Below are 23983 nucleotides of genomic sequence, written 5' to 3'. Positions count from 1 at the left end.
CCTTAAGGATAGAAGAAAAAAAAGCTTTAATCTGATTGCCAAATACACACACACAAAAAGAGAAACTGATTTGCGGTTTCCCAAGCTAGACACAGCAGGGTAGGTGAATTAATCAACAAGTTTTAATATTTAACTGTATTATTTAATTTGACTGACAAAACCAAGAAGTTTTCTTCACTGTTGCCTTCCTAGGCTCCACTCCGTTCCATTATTCTGCAACTGGAACAGCCCTCCAAATCCTATTAAAATAAATAAAGACAAAGCATCCAGCGGTGTTTGCTTTGTCAGTTGCCATCCAAACACCACAACACACTTAACAGTACCACAGGGAAAGGCTGTAATTTGCATTTTGGGTTTCGAACTACAGTGGTGGAAACCGTCACTTACAGGGCAGGTCTACACTGCAGCGGAGAGGTGTAATTTCCAGCTCGGACAGACATACCCACTCTAGCTCTGATCGGCAGGGGCAGCAGCTCAGGCTAGTCACCAGAGTACAATCCCATCAGAGATCTTGGGTACAGACTCATGGCCACGCTGCTATTTTCAGTGCATACCCACCCATGTCAGGAATTACACCTCCCAGCGGCCGCATACATGGACTCAATGTCTCAGAAGAGATTAGTTTACCAAAGTTAGGAAGAATGGAGCCATCAGTCCACCTCACTACTGTGTAACACACATACAGTAGCCACCTTCCTCACCTATGCTGCAAAAAAGTACATCTAGTCCTGCCAAAAGTTCTAGGGATCTCAAGAGGTCTTTCCAGCTACCAGAGCCTTTCCCTGCAATGGGCAGACTCCAGCAGCTAAGAGGCAGTGGGACACTATGCTGGTAAAAACAGCAGCGTAGATGGGGCTGCACTGCTGGGGCAAGCAGAGAGTCGAGTAGGGTACGCATCCACAGTGTTCAGGCCTGTCTTTATGTCTCACTGTCTACACTTCTATTTGTACCCATGCTAGGGGTGTGTATAGTTTATGTACTCAAATGCTGCTGAAAGGTGTGTGCAGTGTAGCTATACCCCAAGAGGTCATTGTAACTTTCTGTGCTTAATTTGCAACTTGCTAACTATAGACATTGCAACATTCCCTAGCACTAGTGAGCGTCACATTTATTGCATGCTGTCATAACTGCAGAGACAATTACCTTGTGAGGGAAGCATACAGAGTTTAATGTAGCTGTCGGGACTGCCGTGGAGAGGTTGAGAAACAACATGAGCTGCTGGAAAACTATTTCCAGCGTAAACAACTGTGCAGGTCCAAAGGCTCAGCACAGATCTAGTATAAAAAAATCTGAGTCAAGTAATATTCCAGCTGTAGTTGCATTCTCCCACCTTTCCTCACATGCCAGTGGGTCCAGCATCTAGCAAAGTAAAAAAAATCCAACACTGCCATTGAAATGAACTGACAAACCATATTTTTACACCATCCCATTTTAGTTCAAACTCACTTGACACTTCCCAGGAACGGCGATCACCAAGCTAATGAAGAGTTTACTATAATCTGCTTTATTAAAGATATTACTGTACATCAAAATACATTACTTTATGGCATTGAGAAAAGGGCTTTAGAAAAAGATCCCTACATATATGCAGTTCGATTTCCGTAGCAGGATACACTAATACTACCATGCAGCATTTAGAGTTGAAGTATTTTTGAGCATAAAGGGACACTGTCAGATGAAAAATAAATTTTTAGTGACACTTTAGATAATTAGAACAAGTTTAAAAAATAAGCTACATAGTGAGAAGCTAGGTTTGTGATTTTCTGATTTCACTCAGCATGGAGAATGAAAGAGATAAGATTCTTTCATATATACCTTGAGCTACTTTCACACACTGGCTCTCACAAAGGAGGGCCATCCCGCAGCATTCAGACTGCCAACACTCTGGAGGGAACTATTTTCAGTATATTTTAACAATTGTTTTGTAAGATCTAGTTTCAAGAAAACAACTGCAAAAGCAAAGACTGGGCCTAAACCACCTGAGAGTGTCCCTAAATTGGAGAATTTTTGCAAAATTGCAGAATCAATGGAACTAACTATTTTTGGCCTCAATCCTGAAAAGACGAAGGCACATGCCTAACTTCATACACCTGAATAGACTCACTGAAGTTAACAGACCGCTGGCATATTTAAAGGAAGCATGTTGGTTCGACTTTTCAGCATCGGGGCCTTCGGGGTGGAGAGAAATCAATGGCTAGTGTAATTGCAGCAGATGAAAGGAACTAAGATGTAGAGAAACCAGTTGAGAAAAGCAGCAGCTTTGAGCCCTGTTTTTAAAGTGTTGTATATCCACACTGATCTGACACACAGTAGCCTTGCTTTACATTAATAAACCTGCTCATTTTTACTTTGTGCAGGTTGTGGGAGTTGCAGATGAAGATAAATGATTTGTACCACTCCACCTCTTCCATCTATCGTCACCTCCATTTCCCAGACTTCATCCACCTACAAGTGTCACTCACAAACAAAATCTATTTACCAAAAAGATTGAAGACTTAAGCTTTCCTTAAGATAGCACTCCAAGCTACTGACCTTCCCCACGGATTTCTATGCAGAAGGGGTATCTGTCTATCCTTGCTGCCCTCTCTTCCTGGAAGCAACAGCCTCCACGGAATCTGGTCGGAGCCCTCAGATGCCACTGAATCAGTTCAGTTCTGACAGATGTTGCTTATAAATCATCTTATTAGAAATATGTATCTATACAGCATGGTAGAAAAAACAGCTGAGCTCTCCTCTAAAATTTGCAGTTCTCAAGGACCAACACTGTGTGTGATGCACAGCACCACGGAAAGGGAAGTTCCACCAGACAAGAATGCTCTCCAGGGAGCATCACTGTAGAAAGCAGAGGGGTGAGATCTCACAGGCGCTCTGACATGGATCTGCACTTCACAACCACTGCAGTGGGGGAATCATAGGATATGCTAACAGCAGAGAGTGACAGTTTCCTAAGGAGCCTGAATACAGCGCCAGGAATTGGGATTTTGTGATAGGACATTAACAGAGAAACCATTTGTACTATGAAACATTGTGGTGTGCCTTAGCAGCCATATCAAACAAGGATGGTTTTCTTTCCAGTAACATGCGATGTGGGTGGTAGTCACTGCTGCTCCAGAGCCATCCTGCATCCTCCGTCTTGAGCAGTGTTGTAGGATTCACAGCTTGTACACTTCATGCCTAAGATATGGAACTGTACCGTGGACCGGGCACTGCAATCATTGCAAAGGATCTGTAGTAAAAGAGAGTGGCCGTAAGACAAATGGGAGGCTGCATAAAACATTGTGCCTAGAACAAAACTTGCTTACTACCAGACATCTTTTTATTTTATTTGTATATTCTTATTTTATTTTTTTGTTATTTCTAGTAAACAGGACTTGTCTTTTATTTTAGTTGGTTTCGATATTTTATTTTTTTAGTTTTGTTGATTTAGAATAAGTATTTTGTTTTTAATTTGATATTTTACATTTTTTTTTAAATGAGGCGTTTGTGTGTGTTTATTTACGCTGGGTTAGGTTTTAGCTATATTTTTTTGTTTTATATTTGTTTTATTGGTATTATTTTGGGGGGGTTGGTTGGGGTTTTTTTTTTTTTTTAAGTTTATTATTTAGCAGCACATTTGTAAGACCACAGTGGTGGTAACTATTTGAATTTCTATTAATATTAGGCTTAAAGTACGAACCGGGGGCACCAACTCACCTCCTTTGGTACAGTATTGTTTTCAATTGTTTGTTGCTTGGCTATTAGTTGGGCAATGTGCACCAATCATTCTATTTTCCTCTGTATGAAGTCAGCGGTGTTAATGGGCAAGGGAGGTACAGGTGCAACGAGACTGGCCACCAGGGATTCTCTCTTTGTCTGTCACGACTTCTGTTACATTTTTATTTTTACACTTGGCCATAAGGCATGGGTCCCAATCTCAGTCAAAGAGGTGAGGTTCAGATTCCCCGGCATGGTGTTGTCTCCACCGAGAAGTTGTGATATTTCACAGCACATACTGTGTCCCTAGCAGTATCACCTCCTTCACTCTCTCTTTAACAACTAGTTGGGCCCAACCTCCCTCGCTGGTGGTCCGGTTTATTTTGGGCTGAGCACTTACAGGACCATCTGTGCTTGATTTGTTTACAGCAGGCTGTTTTTATTTTTTCCTTATGTTGCCATTTTTACACTGGGATAATGCTGGTTATAGGTCTTATTTTCTGTTGTACTTATATTGTTAATTTTTTATGATTTCCTGTTCATTTTAAACAGCAATTATAATTGGCACAGTTGAATTATTAATTTCATATGGTGCCCAAGGCTTAGCACCTTCTAAGCCTTGCAATCTGCAAATTTTCTCTTTTTAATATTATGCAATTTTTTTTTTTTACTAATATGGTTTAGATAAGTGTGCTGTTTAACAACTTTGATTACCTTTTTATTTTTTGCATTAGCTGCATAACAAATTTAGCCTTCCCAGACAATCAGCCTAAGCTTTTCCAGAAGATGAAGACTGGAGAGGACACAAAGCTCTGGTTACACTATTCCCTCTGTGGGGGCTGCCTGACACTGCTCTATGAGACTTCAAATAATCCATTCTGGGAAATACGTTCTTTTCTACATCATCTAAAAAAGCAGAACCATCCTCAATCCAAGAAACACTAGGGAAGTGGGGCATCTGGGCTGGCTTTCCGCGTGCTGCTGGAATAAGTTACATAGCCCTGATCCTAATTTAAGTTTCACTAGCAAGCAGAAGCCAGGCCCAACGTGGATGTCAAAGGCTGAGTTACCCTTGGCTAGAATAGCGGCACCCAATTTGCCACCCTAACGCTGGCAAACATCCGAGCGTTTTGCACAAACAGTGTGTTCACTCTGGAATGGGAAGAGAGCATACATTCCTGCTCCTGCAGAGGACAGTGGCTCCCTGATCTGGTGTTGTCTGACAATCCAAGATGTTTCAGAAGAGTAATTCCCCCGGCATCCCTTCCCCCCCGCTCAGTGCAATGCTATACCAGGCACCGGTGGGTAAGGAACAAAATAGTTCTTCACCTAGCTGGTCACCTTATCCCCTGAACATGAGAAACAACGGTTCTGCATCATGCCAAAGGGTAACATTACCTTTTGTTTCAGAGAGAGCTCCACTTGCTCTCTACTCCGACTAACAGGATGGTAGAGAGTGGCCAATAATGGAGGGAGACTGGAAGGGGGCATGGTGAGAAAAGTTGCCATTTACCTCCACCATCATGTTCCGATATTCCGTGGGCATAGGGGTTTGTGCCACTTCATCATCCAATTGTCGCCAGTACCTGGACATATCTAAAGCCGAGTGCATGCACAAGGGGCATCGGTAACCTCTGGCAAGGACACGAAATACAAGTCAGAAAGCTGCTGTGGTGACAGAGTCAGTTTAAAAACATCAGGACGGGGAGGAAAACCCCAGGGAGGGAGAAGAGCTATTGAATGTAAAGAACAATGTTGGCACAAGGACAAATGGGGATAAACTGGCCATGAATAAATTTAGGCTGGAAATGAGCAGAAGGCTTCTGTCCACCAGAGGAGTGACGGGCTGGCACAGTCTCCCCACAGGAGCAGTGGGGCAAACAACCCCACTAGCTTTAAGATCTAGCTGATAAGTTTATGAATGGGATTATATGACAGTGTTGCCTGTGAAAGCAGGGGATTGGACTCAGTTACCCAGGAGCTCCCTTCCAGTCTTATGAACTGATTCCCATCCCAGTAGTCAATGAGAAAGGCGATGTACAACATGAACACATTGCACAGTGTTTGCTGGAAGCAGCAGAGGAGAGACTGCTTTGTTAACAGTTGCCTTTAAATCGCTCAGTCCTGGATTGTCACAGCAATCTTTACTTCTCCAGCTCAGGAGTCTGCACTGCCATGGTACTTAGGAAGAAGTGGGGTCAGAATACTCACTCTTTTAACATGTCTTCATAACAAGTTCTAAAAAGAAAACACAAGGCCACATTAGTAGCTACACGAAGAAGGTGAAGTCACTGTGCTTTAAACCCTCTGGACAGAAAAGTGGGGCTTCAACTGAAGGAAGAGTGAGCTAGCCAAAGAGCTATGGTTAAAAAATAATTTGTATGGCAGTGGAAAGAGGGAGGCAACTGAGCACCAACACTTAGTGTTTAGAGGGACCCAAGGACACCAGAATGTGTTAGGTCCCATTCTGACATCTTCAGTAGTGAACTGGAGGAAGGAGTCAACAGCGTGGGAATGAAACTTGCAGATGATTCAAGATCACTCCAAACAACAGGGACAGAGAACGACTTCAGAGAGAGTTAGGGAGATGGGCAGAACACAACAAAGCAAGATTCAGTTAGGAAAACGTCATGCTGCTACATCTGGAGAACGTTAATCTACAACGTACAGTCAGTGGGAGGGGGAGCCTGGCAAACAGCAATGAAGGAGACCTAGGAATAGAAGAAAATCCAAGGTATTTCCAATGAGACATAATAGCGAACAAACAAAAAAGGGATAAGGACATTTTGGGTTGAATATAGAGGCATCGATGCACAGGACATGAAGGAAATATGTGACTCTGTTGTGACCACGCTCTGGGAGTACTGTATTCAGTTCTGGGCACCATGTCAGCATAAAAATTATGGACAAACTGGAAAGATTTCCTAGAGTAATAGAAACGTTCAGTGGACGCAAGGACAATGCAGAATGAAAATTAAGAGTTAAATATATAGACTGGTTAAGAGACAACTTGAGTCCTGGACCCTCCAACATGTTCCATGAAGTCAGACCCCTGTGCCTTCACAAAGCCCCATGGGGCTCTTCATTATAGGGCCAGAGTGAGGGGGCGGCACAACAATCTGCACCAAGGAGGGCATTATATAGGGTGATATGCTGGAGTATAAGTGGTAACAAGAAGAAATTAAGCAAGGGAAAATGTAAGATGAACATCAAGGAAGCCTCTCTGTCAGGAAGTTTTACTGGGTTGGAGAGAAGTCTCCAAAGGAAAGGACGGAAGCCCCATTGCTTGGGACATTCGGAACACCACTGAAGATAGCAGAGAACAATCAGCCTTGCATTAGTGAGGAGATGGACTGGAAGATACAACAGATATTTCCATTTCTGATATTGAGGATTCTACAGAAGTGACTTTACCTATGAAGAAGGTGTCCACACGGCAGAACGTGAGCTCCAACACGTGAGGTGTGAATGTCCTGTTTCAAGACATAATTAACATGTATTTTCCCAAGTACCAAACACACCCAGAAAGCTAAAGTCAAAGCCAAAAGGGAAAAAGGATATTTCAATAGGTACACAATTAAGGTATAGAATTTACTTTCATGTAAACTTTTAATAGCTGAAACATTTAAAAAACCCAACCCTTACCTCTAAACATATTGGACAGTCCTGCCTGGAGACATTTTCAATGCACTTTGTAAAGAAAAAAAAAAAAGGCAGCTTAACAGGAAAGAAAAATAAATGTAGATTCTTGCATAATAGAAGTATTTGGATCTACATTTCCTGAGAACATATAAAAGTTTCATGAAACCTTTTACTACTCCGAACATGGGTTCAAATTCCATCAAAGGGGATTCTGGTAAAATCTGTGAATGCTAAAATTTCCAATTTTAATCTTTTTAATTGTTTATGGGACTTCCCAAAAAAAAAAAAAAAAAAAAAACCTACTAGACCACACTAGGAAAGTGGCAAATCAAACTGACAAAATCTTAAAACATTCCTAGAAGAGTTAATCATAGATACGTGGACCTCCAGATGTACAATGAAATTTCAAAGAGTATATTCCAGGGGATTCACATGGCAAGGGAAGCAATACAGAAGTCCAATGCTGATCAATGTTGCTGTTCAGGACTGCGATCCATTGGTGGAAGGAGGAGAGTATGCATAGCACTGGTCTGTATTATAAATGGGTCTAGCTAGGATGTACCAGCTCTCATTTTCTTAAGCACAGTGATGGGGGTAGCGGTGTTCTTTTTAAATGAAACTATAGAGCATTACATTCATACCTTATGTTTTCCTTGAAAACTCAAAGCTAGACATAAGTTACATTTTGAACAATGGAAAAAGTCTTCTTTTGGACCAATCCTAAAGAGACAGGCAGTTGGTTAGGAATAGTTTGCCAATTTCTGTACAATTTACATTTTAATACCTGCAAGAAAAGTTATACACTTAGAAAAGATGGTCTCCCAGGTCAAGAAAACGATTTTAAAAGGACTGTGACATTTTATGAAGTTAAGTGAAACTGATTACACAAAGAGCTGTCAAAAGCACAAGATTTTTAACTGTTTCCTTCGAGTCGTTACATTAAATATTCTTAAGTGTCACGTTTGACAACCACCAGTGCAACTTTAAAATAAAGTATATTTTCGAGATGATGGCCCTTGTTTTATGGTAGCCACCAACTTTTCCCCCCTCTTTAGCACTTATTAATTTTCACACTGGCAGACATTTACAATAGCTGCAGTGCAAGGAAACTGCTTCAACAGATGCCTGTACGAAAATCATTCCCCACCATTATGTGTTCAATGACATTTTTAAAGATCAAGCTTTCTTTGTTTTTGAGCTACATCAGAAGGAAAAGCTTATCTCCAATACGAGGCCTGCTTCCCTGAGTCTCAAAAAATCCATGATTAGTCACAGATTTGCAGACTCTACCCCTGTTATTTTCTAGTAACAATAGATCTAACTATAATTAGCACAGGTTAAACAGATACTTGTTTCTACACAATTTCTATTACATAAACACAGTTCAAATCTCTCTGAAAGTCATGCATTTAGGAAGAACTTTATCTAAACCCAATCTCTGGAAACAAAGGCTCTGAAATATCATGTTAATGTTCTCTCTAAAATGAAGAGAAATTAGCACCAACATGTTTATAACTAAGTCAGAAATTCTAAGACTGCTTTCTTTAATATTAATTAGTGGTACAGAGCAGTTAGATGAAAATGGAAAGCATAGGTCTGCTGCAGGAAGCTGCTATAATTTAAACACAGAACAATATCAACTTAATTCATCCACCAAAGGTTTCAAGAGTTTGTGTAGATCTTTTTAAGGACAAATTTTTTGCAGCAGTGGGAAATTAAGAAGTCTTTCCCACCCCCAACAAACATTACAGATCTTTTACCCAAAGTACAGTGCTCTACTGCATATTCTGTTTTTGGAGTTCTACACATGAAATGAGTGCAGAATATGCAACAGAGGATCGGGAGGCGGGTGGGGTGGATTTTTCCCTTCCCAGACCACATTAAACCTGTGCAACATCACTAGAAGATTGATTTTAGCGAACAAAAGGGAATCATGTAGGTTAAGACCTACAATCGGAATTGTTTTAGGAAAATCCATTTTAACTGGGCATTTAAAAGCAACAGAAAGCTTTTAAACTCATTACTTGACAAAACTTTCCCCTTTATTAATGAGAATTCAGTGTAAAAGGACACCCCCCTGAATTTTCCCATGTCTACATTACCCACCAAGGCAAAAAACTATATGCAAATAACGGAATGACTTTTTTTAAGTGTTCTTTAAGCAAGACATATTTTTAAACTCATAGCTGCTTGCTAACATCCTGAATTCTTACACACAATGCATAATTTCAATTTCAAAATACAGTATCTTAAAGTTACCAATATTTAAGCCAACCTAAGCAGAATTGCTTTAAAAACTTGGAAACGCAAATAACATTGAAGAAAAAATATTAATAATTTTAAATACAGTACCTACAAATTCCACACTTCTCACAGTGATACTGCTTCTTGTCTTTGTCAAATAGGTGGCATATACCGCAGTAATATTCTCCGAACATACTGCTGCAATCCTCACAACTCTGTTGAGCCTACAAGTACATACACATAATGTAAGCAATAAGAACTACCAGCATTTTGCTAGAAAAGGGGGGGTTCTTTTAGTTCTTCAAGCTAGCACTTTAATGAGCCATTATTACTAGAGTTAGACTTAACACTTGGTGAGCACAGCCTGTTGTCCCACATCACAGAGCCTATACTTTCAGGATCTTATATGGCTTTGTGCCCACAAAAAAGATGCATATATGCAAGTTCAGAGTTAAGACATTTTAGGCAGGCAATTCTAGTATCACCGTAAGTCCATATTTACACCTGCCAATCCTGACAGGATTTTTATACAATTTCCTTATTCTTTTAATCAAAAACAGTCTTCACTAGGGACATTTTACATGCTGTCTAAGGAATTAGACTTCAGACTTTGTCTTACAGAACAAACCTGAGAAACAGGAATATAGGATTTGCCATACTTGGTCACGCCACTGAGTTTGGGTGGACACAAGATAGAGTCCCATGTCGTCCCACCACCCTCCCCGCTACATTCTTATTACTGTGGCAGTATATTGAAAGGGGGGGGGGGGGAATCAAATCTAGACACAAATCCTGTACACAGCATTCGTCCAGAGATAGCAAAACAGCAGAATGAAAAAGATACAGTTGTAAGTTTCATTATCTAGCTGAGTTTTCTATAGCACCTATCTCGGCACTTACTAGTGCTGCTGTGGAAGTGCTACCTGCAGGAACACAGGGAACGATCAGAAGCTACAGGAGAGACACTAAGGTCCTGTCCACACTACAAATGTAACAAAGCCAAGGGACTTAGTTGTAAGAGTTTCACTCTATAACCTTAACCCTGTTCTGTAGCCAGGCTAGAGTGTTTATATTAGTTTTGCTAGGAACTGAAACCACCTCTCTCCTCCTCGAATGTTAACTGTCTAGGTAACCGAGAGAGAATAAATGCAACTTCCCCCTAAAACACAGGAATTCCCTTTACTCTTATCTTACCATTTGAAGGAATGGAAAAATCTACCCCCCCCACACAGAGTAAAATTAAGACCCTCTATTAAGCATCTGTGTTTTATAATCCCATTCAGAGATAACAACTGCAGTCACCACATATTGAAAAGATTAAAGTATACACCATTACCTGCTGGATGCTTTTGCACTTTGCACACTGCACTTGTTTTACTTTAAAACGATCCATCTGATGATCTTCCTTGCTGTCATGACACAGACGGCAAACGTAAAACTTACCGCAGCAAGGAGCCTGTAAAAACAAAGAAGAGGAGACAAACGATGAGGAAATCAAAATTTAAGTTACAGCGAACGGGGGCGCCTAGGTTTCATTTACCCTTTTAGCGTTTCAAAGCCCTAGACTAGGTCAGGTTGGTGGAGCTGGAGACAGCACAAGCTTGGTCTCTCCGTTGCAAGGTATCCGCGGGCGGGAGCGGCCGGACTTGGGGACGGAGAGGAAGGAAAAGGGAAGCTCCCGCTTGCGTGGGCAGAAAGTGAAAACGTGCACCCTGGAGCACGCCTCGGACGAGGTTTGCTCCCCGCCAACCCATGCTTCCGAGCCAAAAGCTCCACCGGGCCTCCCCGCTCCAGCGGGGGAGAGGGGCGCGTCCCCCAGCAGCTCGGCGCCGCAGACTCGGACAGCTCGCGGGGCAGGGGCCGTCAGCCGGGCCCCGGCAGAGAGGGGAGGCGCCCGGCACGGCGCCCAGGCCCCTCTCGCGGGGGGAGCAGGAGAAGGGCAAAGCCCGGGCGAGGCGGCCGGAGAAGCCGCTCGGGGCGGCCCCGCGAGAGCCGAGGCCGGCGGCGGGAGCGGCTCCCAGAGCCGAGCCCGGACCGCGGGGAGAGAGCCGAGCCCGCCCCCACCTGGAGCAGGCAGCTGCGGCGATAGTGCTCGCAGCCGGCCTCCGCCGCCGCCGCCGCCATGGCCGCTGCCCGCCCGCCCGCGGCGCCGCTCTGCCCGCTCGCCCGCCTCTTCTCTATGGGCGGGGGCCGCCGCCGCCGCCTCCCGGAACCACTTCCGGCCGCCGCCGTGAGCGGCACTTCCGGCGGGCGAAGCGGGGCGGAAGCGAAGAGCCCGGAGGAGGAAGCGCCGCTGCCCCCAGGTACCCGGAACCTGCCCCGTCCCCCGCGCGCGCCGGGCCTGGTGCCCCCCCTCTGGGTACCTCAGCCTGTCCCGCCCCGCGTGACGCCCCTCCCGCAGCGCCCGGGTTCCGTGAGGGCGGGAACCGCAGGAGCTGCCCGCGGCTTCGCAGCCCGTTAATGAGCACGTGACTGGCCCCGCCCCCCAGCCCCGCGCCCCCGCCCGCCCCGCGCGCGCGCCCCCAGCTGTGTTAAAAGCGAATGAAACCCGGACACGCCGCGGGGCTGCCTTCGCGTGTCACTGGCCGGGGACCCGCCGTGTGACCCGATGTCCCGATTTTATAGGCACAGTCCCGATATTTGGGGTCTTTTTCTTATAGAGGCTCCTATTACCCCCACACACACCCAGCCCCCCCCCCCCGTCCCAATTTTTATAGGCACAGTCCCGATATTTGGGGTCTTTTTCTTATAGAGGCTCCTATTCCCCCCCCCCACACACACACACACCCAGCCCCCCCCCATCCCAATTTTTCACACTTGCTGCCTGGCCCCCCTAAAGGCCACCGGTGGTGTCGCTGGACGGCACCATGCGGGTGGCCATGCCCCGGTGCCCGGGCTCATGCGGACACGCCCGGCCGGCCAGGCTCAAGGGGGCCGGCCCGCCCTCACCCCATTTCCTTCCCCGCTCAGCCTCGCTCTTTCCCCAGTTCTGCGATGAGCCACCCGTGCCATGGTGAAGAGCTGCTCGGCCATCGGCTGCGCGTCTAGATGTTTGCCGAATTCCAAGCTCCGAGGGCTGACGTTTCACGTGTAAGGTTCAGACTCGTGTAAACTAACGGGGGAAGTAACTCAGTTTGAACCTGGGGCCAGGGGTGAGCCCGTTCCATGCTCCGTGAGCTAGAGTTAAGAAATCCAGGCTCTAGTCCCAGTGCTGCTACTGATCTGGACCCTGCTCATGGGAACTGGTCCATGGTGGGGTAGGACCTCCCACTGCAGGAGGGATGCTTGCAAGGAGCAGGACCTTGCCTTGTAGCGTTGGTCTTTTACCGCCTCTCTGCACATTCATTACCCCATCTGGAAAATACTAAAACTTGGTAAATATCTTTGAAGAGAGAAATGAAATAATTAGCACACAGAAAGTATCGTCAGTCCACTGTTTTTGTTCCTTGCCCTGTTTTAGTCTTGTACATTTCAAGCTTTTTCTGTGGTCAAGCTGCTTGCCTTCACCGGTGGTTCAAATAGGGTGTAGGCTCTGAAATGTTTACAGTTCATAGAAACGTCATTTGAAAATGGTTGGCTTCTAGTGTGTTAAAGTAACAACCTTCATAACGGGGAAGCTACTGGAAATACAGAGCACACTCCAAAAAGAGAGAACTTGGTACAATTCAGCAACAGATACTTTATTAGCCATTAAAACAGCTCATGCCCAGACCTCTGATATTTTGACTTTTACCATGTCTTGTTTATGGAGTTAGTTATAAAGTCAAAATATTTATAATCAAATTGATTAATAGTGAACAAAGAACGAGACATAAACGTGCTCCTGCCAGTGCAGTGACTAACTACTATCAATACAAACAGGGCTTTGGAGCTGTGCTCTGGCTCCGCTCCAGCTCCAGGCAAAAACCTGCAGTTTCACTGCTCCGCGCTCCAGCTCCGGGCTCCGCTCCAAAGCCCTTAATATAAAGACTATGTTGTCACAATCCATTGGTATTATTTGAACTTTTTCCTGGTGTGTGATAGAGTGGAAGGAACAGTTATTTTCCCTCTGCTGGTTATTGAACATAAAAGATTAGGGCATGGATAAACTGGGCATTTAGGTGGAAACCCAAAGACAGAGAAAGTGTTAACAAAAGATAGTTCCATAGGATCCAAAAAACTATATAAATTGCCTTCATCACTAAACGTGGCCCTTTACCCCTTATCTGAGCTCTTTTCATAGAATCATAGAATATCAGGGTTGGAAGGGACCCCTGAAGGTCATCTAATCCAACCCCCTGCTCGAAGCAGGACCAATTCCCAGTTAAATCATCCCTGCCAGGGCTTTGTCAAGCCTGACCTTAAAAACCTCTAAGGAAGGAGATTCTACCACCTCCCTAGGTAACGCATTCCAGTGTTTCACCACCCTCTTAGAGAAAAAGTTTTTCCTAATATCCAATCTAAACCTCCCCCACTGCAACTTGAGACCATTACTCCTCGTTCTGTCATCTGCTACCATTGAGAACAGTCTAGAGCCATCCTCTTTGGAACCCCCTTTCAGGTAGTTGAAAGCAGCTATCAAATCCCCCCTCATTCTTCTCTTCTGCAGGCTAAACAATCCCAGCTCCCTCAGCCTCTCCTCATAACTCATGTGTTCTAGACCCCTAATCATTTTTGTTGCCCTTCGCTGGACTCTCTCCAATTTATCCACATCCTTCTTGTAGTGTGGGGCCCAAAACTGGACACAGTACTCCAGATGAGGCCTCACCAATGTCGAATAGAGGGGAACGATCATGTCCCTCGATCTGCTCGCTATGCCCCTACTTATACATCCCAAAATGCCATTGGCCTTCTTGGCAACAAGGGCACACTGCTGACTCATATCCAGCTTCTCGTCCACTGTCACCCCTAGGTCCTTTTCCGCAGAACTGCTGCCTAGCCATTCGGTCCCTAGTCTGTAGCGGTGCATTGGATTCTTCCATCCTAAGTGCAGGACCCTGCACTTATCCTTATTGAACCTCATCAGATTTCTTTTGGCCCAATCCTCCAATTTGTCTAGGTCCTTCTGTATCCTATCCCTCCCCTCCAGCGTATCTACCACTCCTCCCAGTTTAGTATCATCCGCAAATTTGCTGAGAGTGCAATCCACACCATCCTCCAGATCATTTATGAAGATATTGAACAAAACCGGCCCCAGGACCGACCCTTGGGGCACTCCACTTGATACCGGCTGCCAACTAGACATGGAGCCATTGATCACTACCCGCTGAGCCCGACAATCTAGCCAGCTTTCTACCCACCTTATAGTGCATTCATCCAGCCCATACTTCCTTAACTTGCTGACAAGAATACTGTGGGAGACCGTGTCAAAAGCTTTGCTAAAGTCAAGAAACAATACATCCACTGCTTTCCCTTCATCCACAGAACCAGTAATCTCATCATAAAAGGCAATTAGATTAGTCAGGCATGACCTTCCCTTGGTGAATCCATGCTGGCTGTTCCTGATCACTTTCCTCTCATGCAAGTGCTTCAGGATTGATTCTTTGAGGACCTGCTCCATGATTTTTCCAGGGACTGAGGTGAGGCTGACTGGCCTGTAGTTCCCTGGATCCTCCTTCTTCCCTTTTTTAAAGATTTTTTTAAAGATTGGCACTACATTAGCCTTTTTCCAGTCATCCGGGACTTCCCCGGTTCGCCACGAGTTTTCAAAGATAATGGCCAATGGCTCTGCAATCACAGCCGCCAATTCCTTCAGCACTCTCGGATGCAACTAAGGAACTAATAGAAAGTACATTCTGTTCAGAGTGGGCAGTGTCAATAACTCCCCTCCATTCTGGACAGTAGTCAGAGGTTGCAGAACAGCTGATGGGGTTAGAGATAGCTCAATGGTTTGAGCATTGGCCTGCTAAACCCAGGATTGTGAGTTCAATCCTTGATGGGGCCATTTAGGGATGGGGCAAAAATTGGGGATTGGTCCTGCTTTGAGTAGGGGGTTGGACTAGATGACCTCTTGAGGTCCCTTCGAACCCTGATATTCTATGATGTCTCCTGATGGGTTGTCTCCATTTACTAGTAGACCGTATGAGGAATGGTATCTTTCTCTCTGGTCTGCTACTGCACCAGTGTGATGCTCTCAGGCAAAGTGAGGTGAGCAGTCTGGAGAAATCCTCTGATATTAAAGCTTCTAACTAATTCCTGCCCTACACATGAGGAACCTGAAAGAAGAATCAGCCAAAGAATCTCTAGCTTTTGCATTACATTCTGCCAACCTTAACACAACCACCAGAATACAATTATCTTAAAATTTGTCCAAATGTGGATTAAAATAGACCCTAGAGGGTCTATTTCTGCCCATGTGTCTATATTTGTTCCATTAAAGATAATCTTGGGAGGGAGGGAGGAACAGAATGTTGGGAATCATTAAGAAAGGAAGAGATAATAAGACAGAAAATGTCAGATTGCCTCTATATAAATCTTTGGTACACCTATATCTTGAATACTGCGTGCAGATGTGGTTGCCCCATCTCAAAAAAGATATATTGGAATTGGAAAAGGTTCAGAAAAGGGCAACAAAAATGATGAGGGGTATTGAACAGCTTTCGTATGAGGAAAGATTAATAGGAGTGGGACTGTTCAGCTTGGAAAAGAGATGACTAAGGGGGGATATGATAGAGGTCTATAAAATCATGACTGTTGTGGAGAAAGTAGAAAAGGAAGTGTTATTTACTCCTTCTCATAGCACAAGAACTAGGGCTCACCAAATGAAATTAATAGGCAGCTCATTTAAAACAAACAAAAGGAAGTATTTCTTCACACAATGCACAGTCAACCTGTGGAACTCCTTGCCAGAGGGTGTTGTGAAGGCCAAGACTATAACAGGGTTCAAAAACGAACTAGGTAAATTCATGGAGGATAGGTTCATCAATGGCTATTAGCCATGATGGACAGGGATGGTGTCCCTAGCCTCTGTTTGCCAGAAGCTCGGAATGGGCGACAGAGGATGGATCACTTGATAAGTACATGTTCTGTTCCTTCCCTCTGAAGCATCTGGCATTGGTCACTGTCCGAAGACAGGATACTGAGCTAGATGGACCTTTGGTCTGACCCACTTTGGCCGTTCTTATGTAACTCATTCACTTGGCATTTCTTCTCCTTATTCGTACATGCTGCCTTGTTTGTAAACTCAGTGATTTAGAATGGCTGCTTCTTGCCATCAAAATAGTATTTTGTATTTTTCTTTCCAAAATACAAATGAACTCAAATGTCTGTCCCATTGGGTAATAATATCTTAGAAATAAAGATTAGCACAATGAAAGGGTGCAGAAAACAATCGTATCACAGGGTGTGTATCCCATGATTATCCAAAGAAACATTTTAAGGCTTTCCTTTGTTTCATCCCAGACTCAACCATAAAAAGTCATTGTCTAAACACTGCAGCCACAAAGTAACATGATTCTCGTAATGCTGGTTATAATAGTCAAAATAATCCAGACTCGGGTGTGGGTGTGTGGCTGTGGAAATTTTAAAAACTTGTGGCTTTTTCACTCACAGAACTAGATATCTCAAAAAATTCATTACATGTGTCATCCTTTAAAATAGAGCTGTCATTTTCATATCATCTGAGTGTGGAATATTTATGTCTAAACTAATCACTTCTAGCCTGCCCAAAATTGACAAAAGAATAGTCTTATGAAATGTGAAGTGTCTGGTATCTCTGAAATGAAAGGCCATATAGAAATAGCCTCTAGGAGTAGCCAGTGGAAACAGTCACTACATTGGCTGCAGAACTGAACCCATCTCTGTCATTTTGTATTTACCAAGTCAGTTCCTTGAGGATTTATGAATTATTACTGTAAACAGGCTTCAAGTGAATTAATTTGACTCAAAAGGTTGTGGTGGTGGACACAGCCCCTTTCTTCCTGCACAGAAGGTCATAACATGGTGGGGTCTGTAACCAGAGCATAAGGAGGGGTCTGCTAGGTGGTACTAGCAGGGCATGGCTGGGTAGAGTAGGGTGTGAGTGCCAACCTGCACACAGGCTACACATTGTCTGAAGGAGCGATCACAAAGCTACCTGTAAGTGTGCCCTTTTACAATCACGAGTTACAGAAACTTATGTAAGGCCAGAGACTCTGCAGAATAGAATGGTGATCTATTCAACTTGCTTTCCTGTCTGCACACTTGTCCTAGATTCCCCACTGATGAGGAGGCCAAAAGAAGGTGGGTGTTGGCCATGAAAAGACTCGATGTGAACTCTGCAGGTATGTGGGAGCCTAAGAAAGCAGATGTGTTATGTTCGCGCCACTTTAAGAAGTCAGACTTCGACACAAGAGGTCCCAACATCAGGCTCAAACCTGGAGTCATCCCTTCCATTTTTGAATTTCCTTCTCACGTCCAGGTTGGTCTTTATAATCTGCAGGTGATTGTTCCTATATTTAACTGTATTGGCAAACATGGGCAAGCTTTTCCCCGCACTTTACATAGAACTCAGAAAATGTTTTCTTCTTTTGGATTATCACTAGGTAACAGGAGAAGAGGTGGAAAAATATTGTGCCCAAAGATTAGCATCTTTCTGGGCCTGTTCTGTCTCCCAATACTTACGCAGAACTGCCTGAAGAAACAGTGCAGGATCATGCCCTTAAAGGCTTTTTTTTAAATAACCATTGTGAGTCTGAACAAGAAATGGTCAAGTACATGAAAAAAGGAGAAGTGAAACGGATCACCTCAAGTCTAGCCAAATGCCTATTCTGTGAGCTCTTCAGGGCAGGGATTTGCTTTATAGCTGGCATAATGAGGTCCTGATCCTTTACTGGGCTTCCTAATACAAATCAATAATAAGATCATTAAATAAATTCCCAACATACCAAAAAGACTGGGCTGGAGAGCTCCTCACCTTGGAGATCTGACTGTCATTACAGGAACTATTTAATGAATAGCCTTTAGCATCCCAATTCAGTGTGGGACTTATTCGTCACTTCACCTTTCCCCTGCTTCCAGCACACAGTAGCCACACATTAGCCTCCACAATCCCATCTCTTTCTGATGTCTTTGTCTCAATAACTGAAGTGTGAAATATATGTTTATAACAGCAGAGACGAGGAAAAGTTCATGGCAGACGAAACTCCCCACTGAAAACACTGCCAGTAACAGTTCATAACCACCAGCTTGTGGATTTGCCTTCCAGTACAGGAGAATTTCATTCCCAATTCATCTTGGTAAGTAAAGTGACTTATTTGAACCACCTAAATATAGCAAACTTTCAACACAGTGGGGCATACTCACTGCCAGTGTAAGTCCAGGGAATGGCATCCTCTTAGGTCATCAGTGTATTTCGGCTCAGTGTCCCTGTTTTCATTTGTGTTAGGGCATCAGTTCAAGGATCTCCCTCAAATTTATTGTTCACCAGAGAGCAGTTAGAGGTATCTCCATTTCTCATACGTTGTTCCACCATTAAGCCATAGTGGATTAACTACCTTGAAGGCAAGCTTCACATGCACATCGCATGGTTTTGCAAAAAGTGATTGCTAATGGGAGTTGGGATTGGCCTTTTAAACAGTCTCTTAATTCCTTCTTGGTGAATGGGGAGAATGTGTGGAAGTCTGAGATCTTTGAGAAAGGTGAGACTGTCTCATGTATTGAATTTTGTTTCCAGGAGCACAGTTACAGCATACTGGACAGTCCAAAGAAACTGAAGTGTAAATTAGATCAGGTAATCAGTGAGCTCGAAGAGGCCAAGGAACATCTGAGGAACACTTTAGACAGAGAACGACAACGCAGAGAATCACTGAGGACGATGATCCAGGAGCTGGAAAACAATTGTCTAATCAGCCCCGAAACAGCCTGTAAGCTGAATGTTTACTGCTGGGAGTGGTCTGAGGCGAGCACACAGGAGAAGACTGTCAACTGAAGGAACGGCAGCAGGAATAACTGCAAAGGTTCTCCTCAGGTTCAGCATTCAGAAGTGGGATGTTTTAAGTTGGCCATCAGCACTCAATGAACAAGACCAAACAGATCTTTGGAGAAGCAGTTTCTCTAAAGATACCATCTGGGCAAGATCTTTGCTCCTGGGACATAGCTCCCTTGTGTAACAAAGTGTCTTGGTCTCTGAGGGCTGAGGTAGTGGTCAGGAGTGCGAGCTACAAAAGACAAAATATAAATGTAAACAATCGTTGCACTAGCAGGGTGAGGGACCTCCAGCTTAGATTTCATAATGCACAACCTTAGCGAGGCCCTAAGAGTACAAATCAGGACTAAAACAGTGCATATGAGACTTGGAGTTGGAGAGGGTGGGGAAGTCTCATGAGCAGGCTTTGGAGAGAAGTTCAACATCCCCTATTTGTATGGGTAAGAGAAAGTGCTGGAAGATGATAAGTGATCTTGGCAGTAGCTATGAGTTGAGCTGTTCACCAGGGGAAAGACTAGAAGGAAAAGGAGCTTCTCCAGAATCATGACTCATCGTGGACTGGATTTAAATGAAATTTTCTAATGTCTGGACTAGGGCTGTCAAGCGATCAAAAAAATTAATCACACAATTAATCACGCTGTTAACAATAGAGTACCATTTATTTAAATATTTTGGATGTTTTCTACATTTTCAAATGATTTCAATTACAACACAGAATACAAAGTGTACAGTGCTTATTTTAATATGTATTTTGGATTACAAATATTTGCACTGTAAAAAAAACACAAAAGAAATAATATTTTTCACTTCACCTAATACAAGTATTGTAGTGCAATCTCTTTATCATGAAATTTGAACTGACAAATATAGAGTTATGTAAAAAAAACCCCCATACCCTGAATTCAAAAATAAAACAATGTAAAATTTTAGAGCCTACAAGTCCACTCAGTCCTACTTCTTGATCAGCCAATCACTCAGATAAGTCTGTTTACATTTGCAGGAGATAATGCCCGCTTCATGCGCTAAAGATTCATATGTCCCTTCATGCTTCCACCAGCGTTCCAGAGGACGTGCGTTCATGCTGATGACGGGTTCTGCTCGATAACTATCCAAAGCGGTGCAGACTGACGCATGTTCATTTTCATCATCTGAGTCAGATGCCACTAGCAGAAGGTTAATTTTCTTTTTTGGTGGTTCGGGCTCTGTAGTTTCTGCATCGGAATGTTGCTCTTTTAAGACTTCTGAAAGCAAGCTCCACACCTCATCCCTCTCAGATTTTGGAAGGCACTTCAGATTCTTAAACCTTGGGTCGAGTGCTGTAGCTATCTTTAGAAATCTCACATTGGTACCTTCTTTGCATTTTGTCAAATCTGCAGCGAAAGTGTTCTTAAAATGTTCTGAGTCATCATCTGAGACTGCTATAACATGAAATATAGGGCAGAATTCAGGTAAAATAAAGCCGGAGACATATAATTCTCCCCCAAGGAGCTCAGTCACAAATTTGATTAACACTTTTTTTTTTTTTTTAACAAGCATCATCAGCATGGAAGCATCTCCTCTGGAATGGTGGCCGAAGCCTGAAGGGGCAAATGAATGTTTAGCATATCGAGCATGTAAATACCTTGCAATGCTGACGACAAAAGTCCCATGCGAATGCCTGTTCTCACTTTCTGGTGACACTGTAAATAAGAAGTGGGCAGCATTATCTCCTGTAAATGTAAACAAACGTGTTTGTCTTAGCAATCGGCTGAACAAGAAGTAGGACTGAGTAGACATGTAAGCTCTAAAGTTTTGCATTTTGTCTTTGAGTGCAGTTACGTGCCAAAGAAAATCTACATTTGTAAGTTGCACTTTCACGATTAAAGAGATTGCACTACAGTACTTGTATGAGGTGAAATGAAAAACTATTTCTTTTATCATTTTTTCAGTGCAAATATTTGTCATAAAAAAGTGAGCAATGTACACTTTATATTCTGTGTTGTAACTGAAATCAATATATTTGAAAATGTAGAAAAACATCGAAAAATATTTAATAAATTTCAATTGGTATTCTATTGTTTAACAGTGCGATTAAAACTGCGATTAATCGCAATTAATTTTTTTGAGTTAATCGCATGAGCTAACTGCCGTTAATCAACAGCCCTAATCTGGATCTTTACTACCCGGGAGTGCATGTGCAGAGCTCCCAAGATGGAGCTTGATAAATTTATGAATGGGATTAGATGAGATGGTTGTCGGCAATAGCAGGGCACTGGACTCTGACATCCATGCCACTCCTGCGTACCTATGATTTCACATTCAGCTGTTCTTTCAAGGGTCCAGGTGAAGTTTGGCCCAGGATGTTTTAAGAGCATGGATTGATCATTTGTTCTTCTCTGTATCGTGAGTGTATTAGATGCAACGCATCAGTCACTAATTCTGCAATCAGCATGTGGCATTTTCCAGAAGATTTTCCTGGTCTAAGATTTGCATCAATTTGGAATGAGTTCAGGTGCATTATAAACAGGAAACGTAAGCCCTTTGCAAAGAGTGTTGGTGGGAAAGAGGTAGCTATTCTGGGCACTGTTTTCTTAGAGTGGGAGACGGAAGTACAGCATTTGCTAAACACCAATGTATGAACTCCGTGTTCAAGGGCTGGGTGTAGTGTGCTCAACAGGGAAGCTGCTAATAACACTTGTTTCAGTTCAGTATCCACAGTTCTTACAAAACCAGTGTAAATGTAATTACAGGAGCCCATAGTGTTATGCAGAGTAAGAATGCACCTAGGGCAACTTTTATCGCCTTCTGCTATACGTAGTTTCTGCAATATTTAGTAGCATTGATAATTCACACACACAGTAGCCACATTTGCTTAATGGCTTCTAGGTTCAGGATCTAGGCTGTTAAGAATCCTTTGCTCTTAGGGGAAGAGACAGAAAAAACACCCTTATGCTGATAGCAGGAAGGGGGATGAAGATGCATTGTGACTTTCCCTAAATATTCTCAAACAAGTGTTATATTTAATCCAGAAGATACTTTATGTTTTTAATACAATGATCTATTTATGATGACCAGTCACAGTAAAAAATGGAAAGACGTTATATGGGGTTATTTGTTCTTTTTTCTTATTGCCTCCATAACATGCCCTAGAGTGTTACAACTATCCCCCAGGCACAGACAGCTGGACTTGAATCCTTCACACAACTAAAAAGCTGCATGAGTCCAAGCTTCCGCCCCGAATGTGGCTGGGAGACCACCCAGGCTGGGTAAAACATTCAGGGCATCAGGCAGATGGGCCTTCCCCCAGAATGCCTTGGCGTGGGGAGCTGTGCAGTCTGGACAGGTCAGGGATGCTTGTCAGCACTGATGAGTTCAGAGGGTTATGAACCCGAGTGGAAGGGAGCAGGCAGGGGAGAGTTCAGCAACAGGGATGAGGGGAGTTACAATATAGCTGGACTGTTGCGACTGAAGTAAGTCTGCATTCCACCTGGAAGAGGGGACACTTACACAAAGGGGACTGCCAGTCTCTTGCTGATCCTTCTATCAGCCTGTGCTGAATCTGCTCCCCTTAGCACCTGAACCCCTGGCTCCATGCGAAGCCGTGTTTCCCTACACCGCCAGCTCAGTGAGCTCCCAGATACTGGCATGACCAGCATTCCTTACTGACCACTAGAGGCAAGATCTTCCTGAGTGCTGCCAAGGCACAAGCCGGGGTGAGCAGCATGACTCCAGCCACTAGCAATTCTAAAGGGCGGCGTTCAGTGCCTCTCCACATTGACGCTAATCAGAGCAGCTGTTAAAGGCCTGAGATCGCAACATCTCAGCAATGCTCTCCCAGACTGTGAGGATTTCAAACATGGCTCCCTGGGTACTTAGATATTCCCTATCAGCGTAGTACCTGAGGTCCAGACACTCAAAATATTTAAGCACCTAACTCCCACTGGGCAGCAACAGCTGATCTAGTACTCTGGTCACTGCAGCTCCAATTAGCTGCCCTAGAGTAGACCCGATTAAGAAGACCTGTGCGTAATCAATGGCTTGGGATGGGCTGAGGAGATCGAAGAGACTCATTAGCCCATTAGGCAGAAGGCAGAATAGGCACAGGAAGGAAATGCGGGAGACAGAATGAGGTTTTCAGAGTCAGAGCCTAGAGGAATCTGCCAGGGGAAGATCCCTTTCATCGTCCCCCCACCTTGGCCAAGCTAGCTAAGGATTGTGGCTTGTGTAAATACGGACCTGCACACGTCTGTAATGGGGGTGGGGAGGATACTGTGGAAAAAAAAACACAAGGTGCTTAGCAGAAGAAAGTCTCCAAGCTGTTTGTAACCTGGAAAGAGACAGGAGTGAGATCCCGCCCTGTCACAGTCAGACAGACTAACCAATTTTCTTCAAAACTGAAGTCCACACACTTCCCCTGCTGCACACAAACAGCTGCCACTGCCTTCTGAGCAAACGGTCAGGATTTGGCCCTGGGGCAGGAAGGCACTAGTTTATGGCTGCGTTGGATGCAATAATCCCGCCGACTGACTGCAGTAGGAACTC

General features: G+C 43.9%; 2 protein-coding genes across 5 annotated transcripts; one reads left to right on the top strand and one right to left on the bottom strand.

The window, feature by feature from the left end:
* Positions 1-1483: 1483 nt before the first annotated feature.
* On the bottom strand, positions 1484-12051 carry RCHY1 (ring finger and CHY zinc finger domain containing 1). 3 transcript variants are annotated; one of them, XM_075127448.1, is made up of 9 exons: positions 11943-12051; positions 10916-11035; positions 9688-9803; positions 7977-8055; positions 7339-7383; positions 7108-7166; positions 5905-5931; positions 5207-5327; positions 1484-3226 (listed from the first exon to the last, which is right to left on the bottom strand). In XM_075127448.1, the coding sequence occupies exons 2-9, from the start codon at positions 10970-10972 to the stop codon at positions 3098-3100; spliced, it is 633 nt and encodes a 210-aa protein (XP_074983549.1). In that variant the 5' UTR covers positions 10973-11035; positions 11943-12051; the 3' UTR covers positions 1484-3097. The 3 variants fall into 3 exon arrangements, with proteins under 3 accessions (XP_074983549.1, XP_048702782.1, XP_048702784.1); XM_048846825.2 differs by lacking the exon at positions 11943-12051 and adding an exon at positions 11644-11884; XM_048846827.2 differs by lacking the exon at positions 11943-12051 and adding an exon at positions 11120-11578.
* Positions 11797-22542, top strand: THAP6 (THAP domain containing 6). 2 transcript variants are annotated; one of them, XR_007356206.2, is made up of 6 exons: positions 11797-11882; positions 12567-12669; positions 17749-17956; positions 18648-18773; positions 19211-20635; positions 20996-22542. XR_007356206.2 is itself a non-coding variant. In XM_048846828.2 (5 exons), the coding sequence occupies exons 2-5, from the start codon at positions 12590-12592 to the stop codon at positions 19463-19465; spliced, it is 669 nt and encodes a 222-aa protein (XP_048702785.1). In that variant the 5' UTR covers positions 11797-11882; positions 12567-12589; the 3' UTR covers positions 19466-22542. The 2 variants fall into 2 exon arrangements, 1 of the variants encoding a protein (XP_048702785.1); XM_048846828.2 differs by having other exon boundaries at positions 19211-22542.
* Positions 22543-23983: the final 1441 nt, after the last annotated feature.

The sequence above is a fragment of the Caretta caretta genome, chromosome 4, assembly GCF_965140235.1.
Source record: "Caretta caretta isolate rCarCar2 chromosome 4, rCarCar1.hap1, whole genome shotgun sequence".
Classification (NCBI taxonomy): Eukaryota; Metazoa; Chordata; order Testudines; family Cheloniidae; genus Caretta; species Caretta caretta.
Note: the sequence above shows the minus strand (reverse complement) of the source record. Positions and strands in the feature narration are given on the sequence as shown.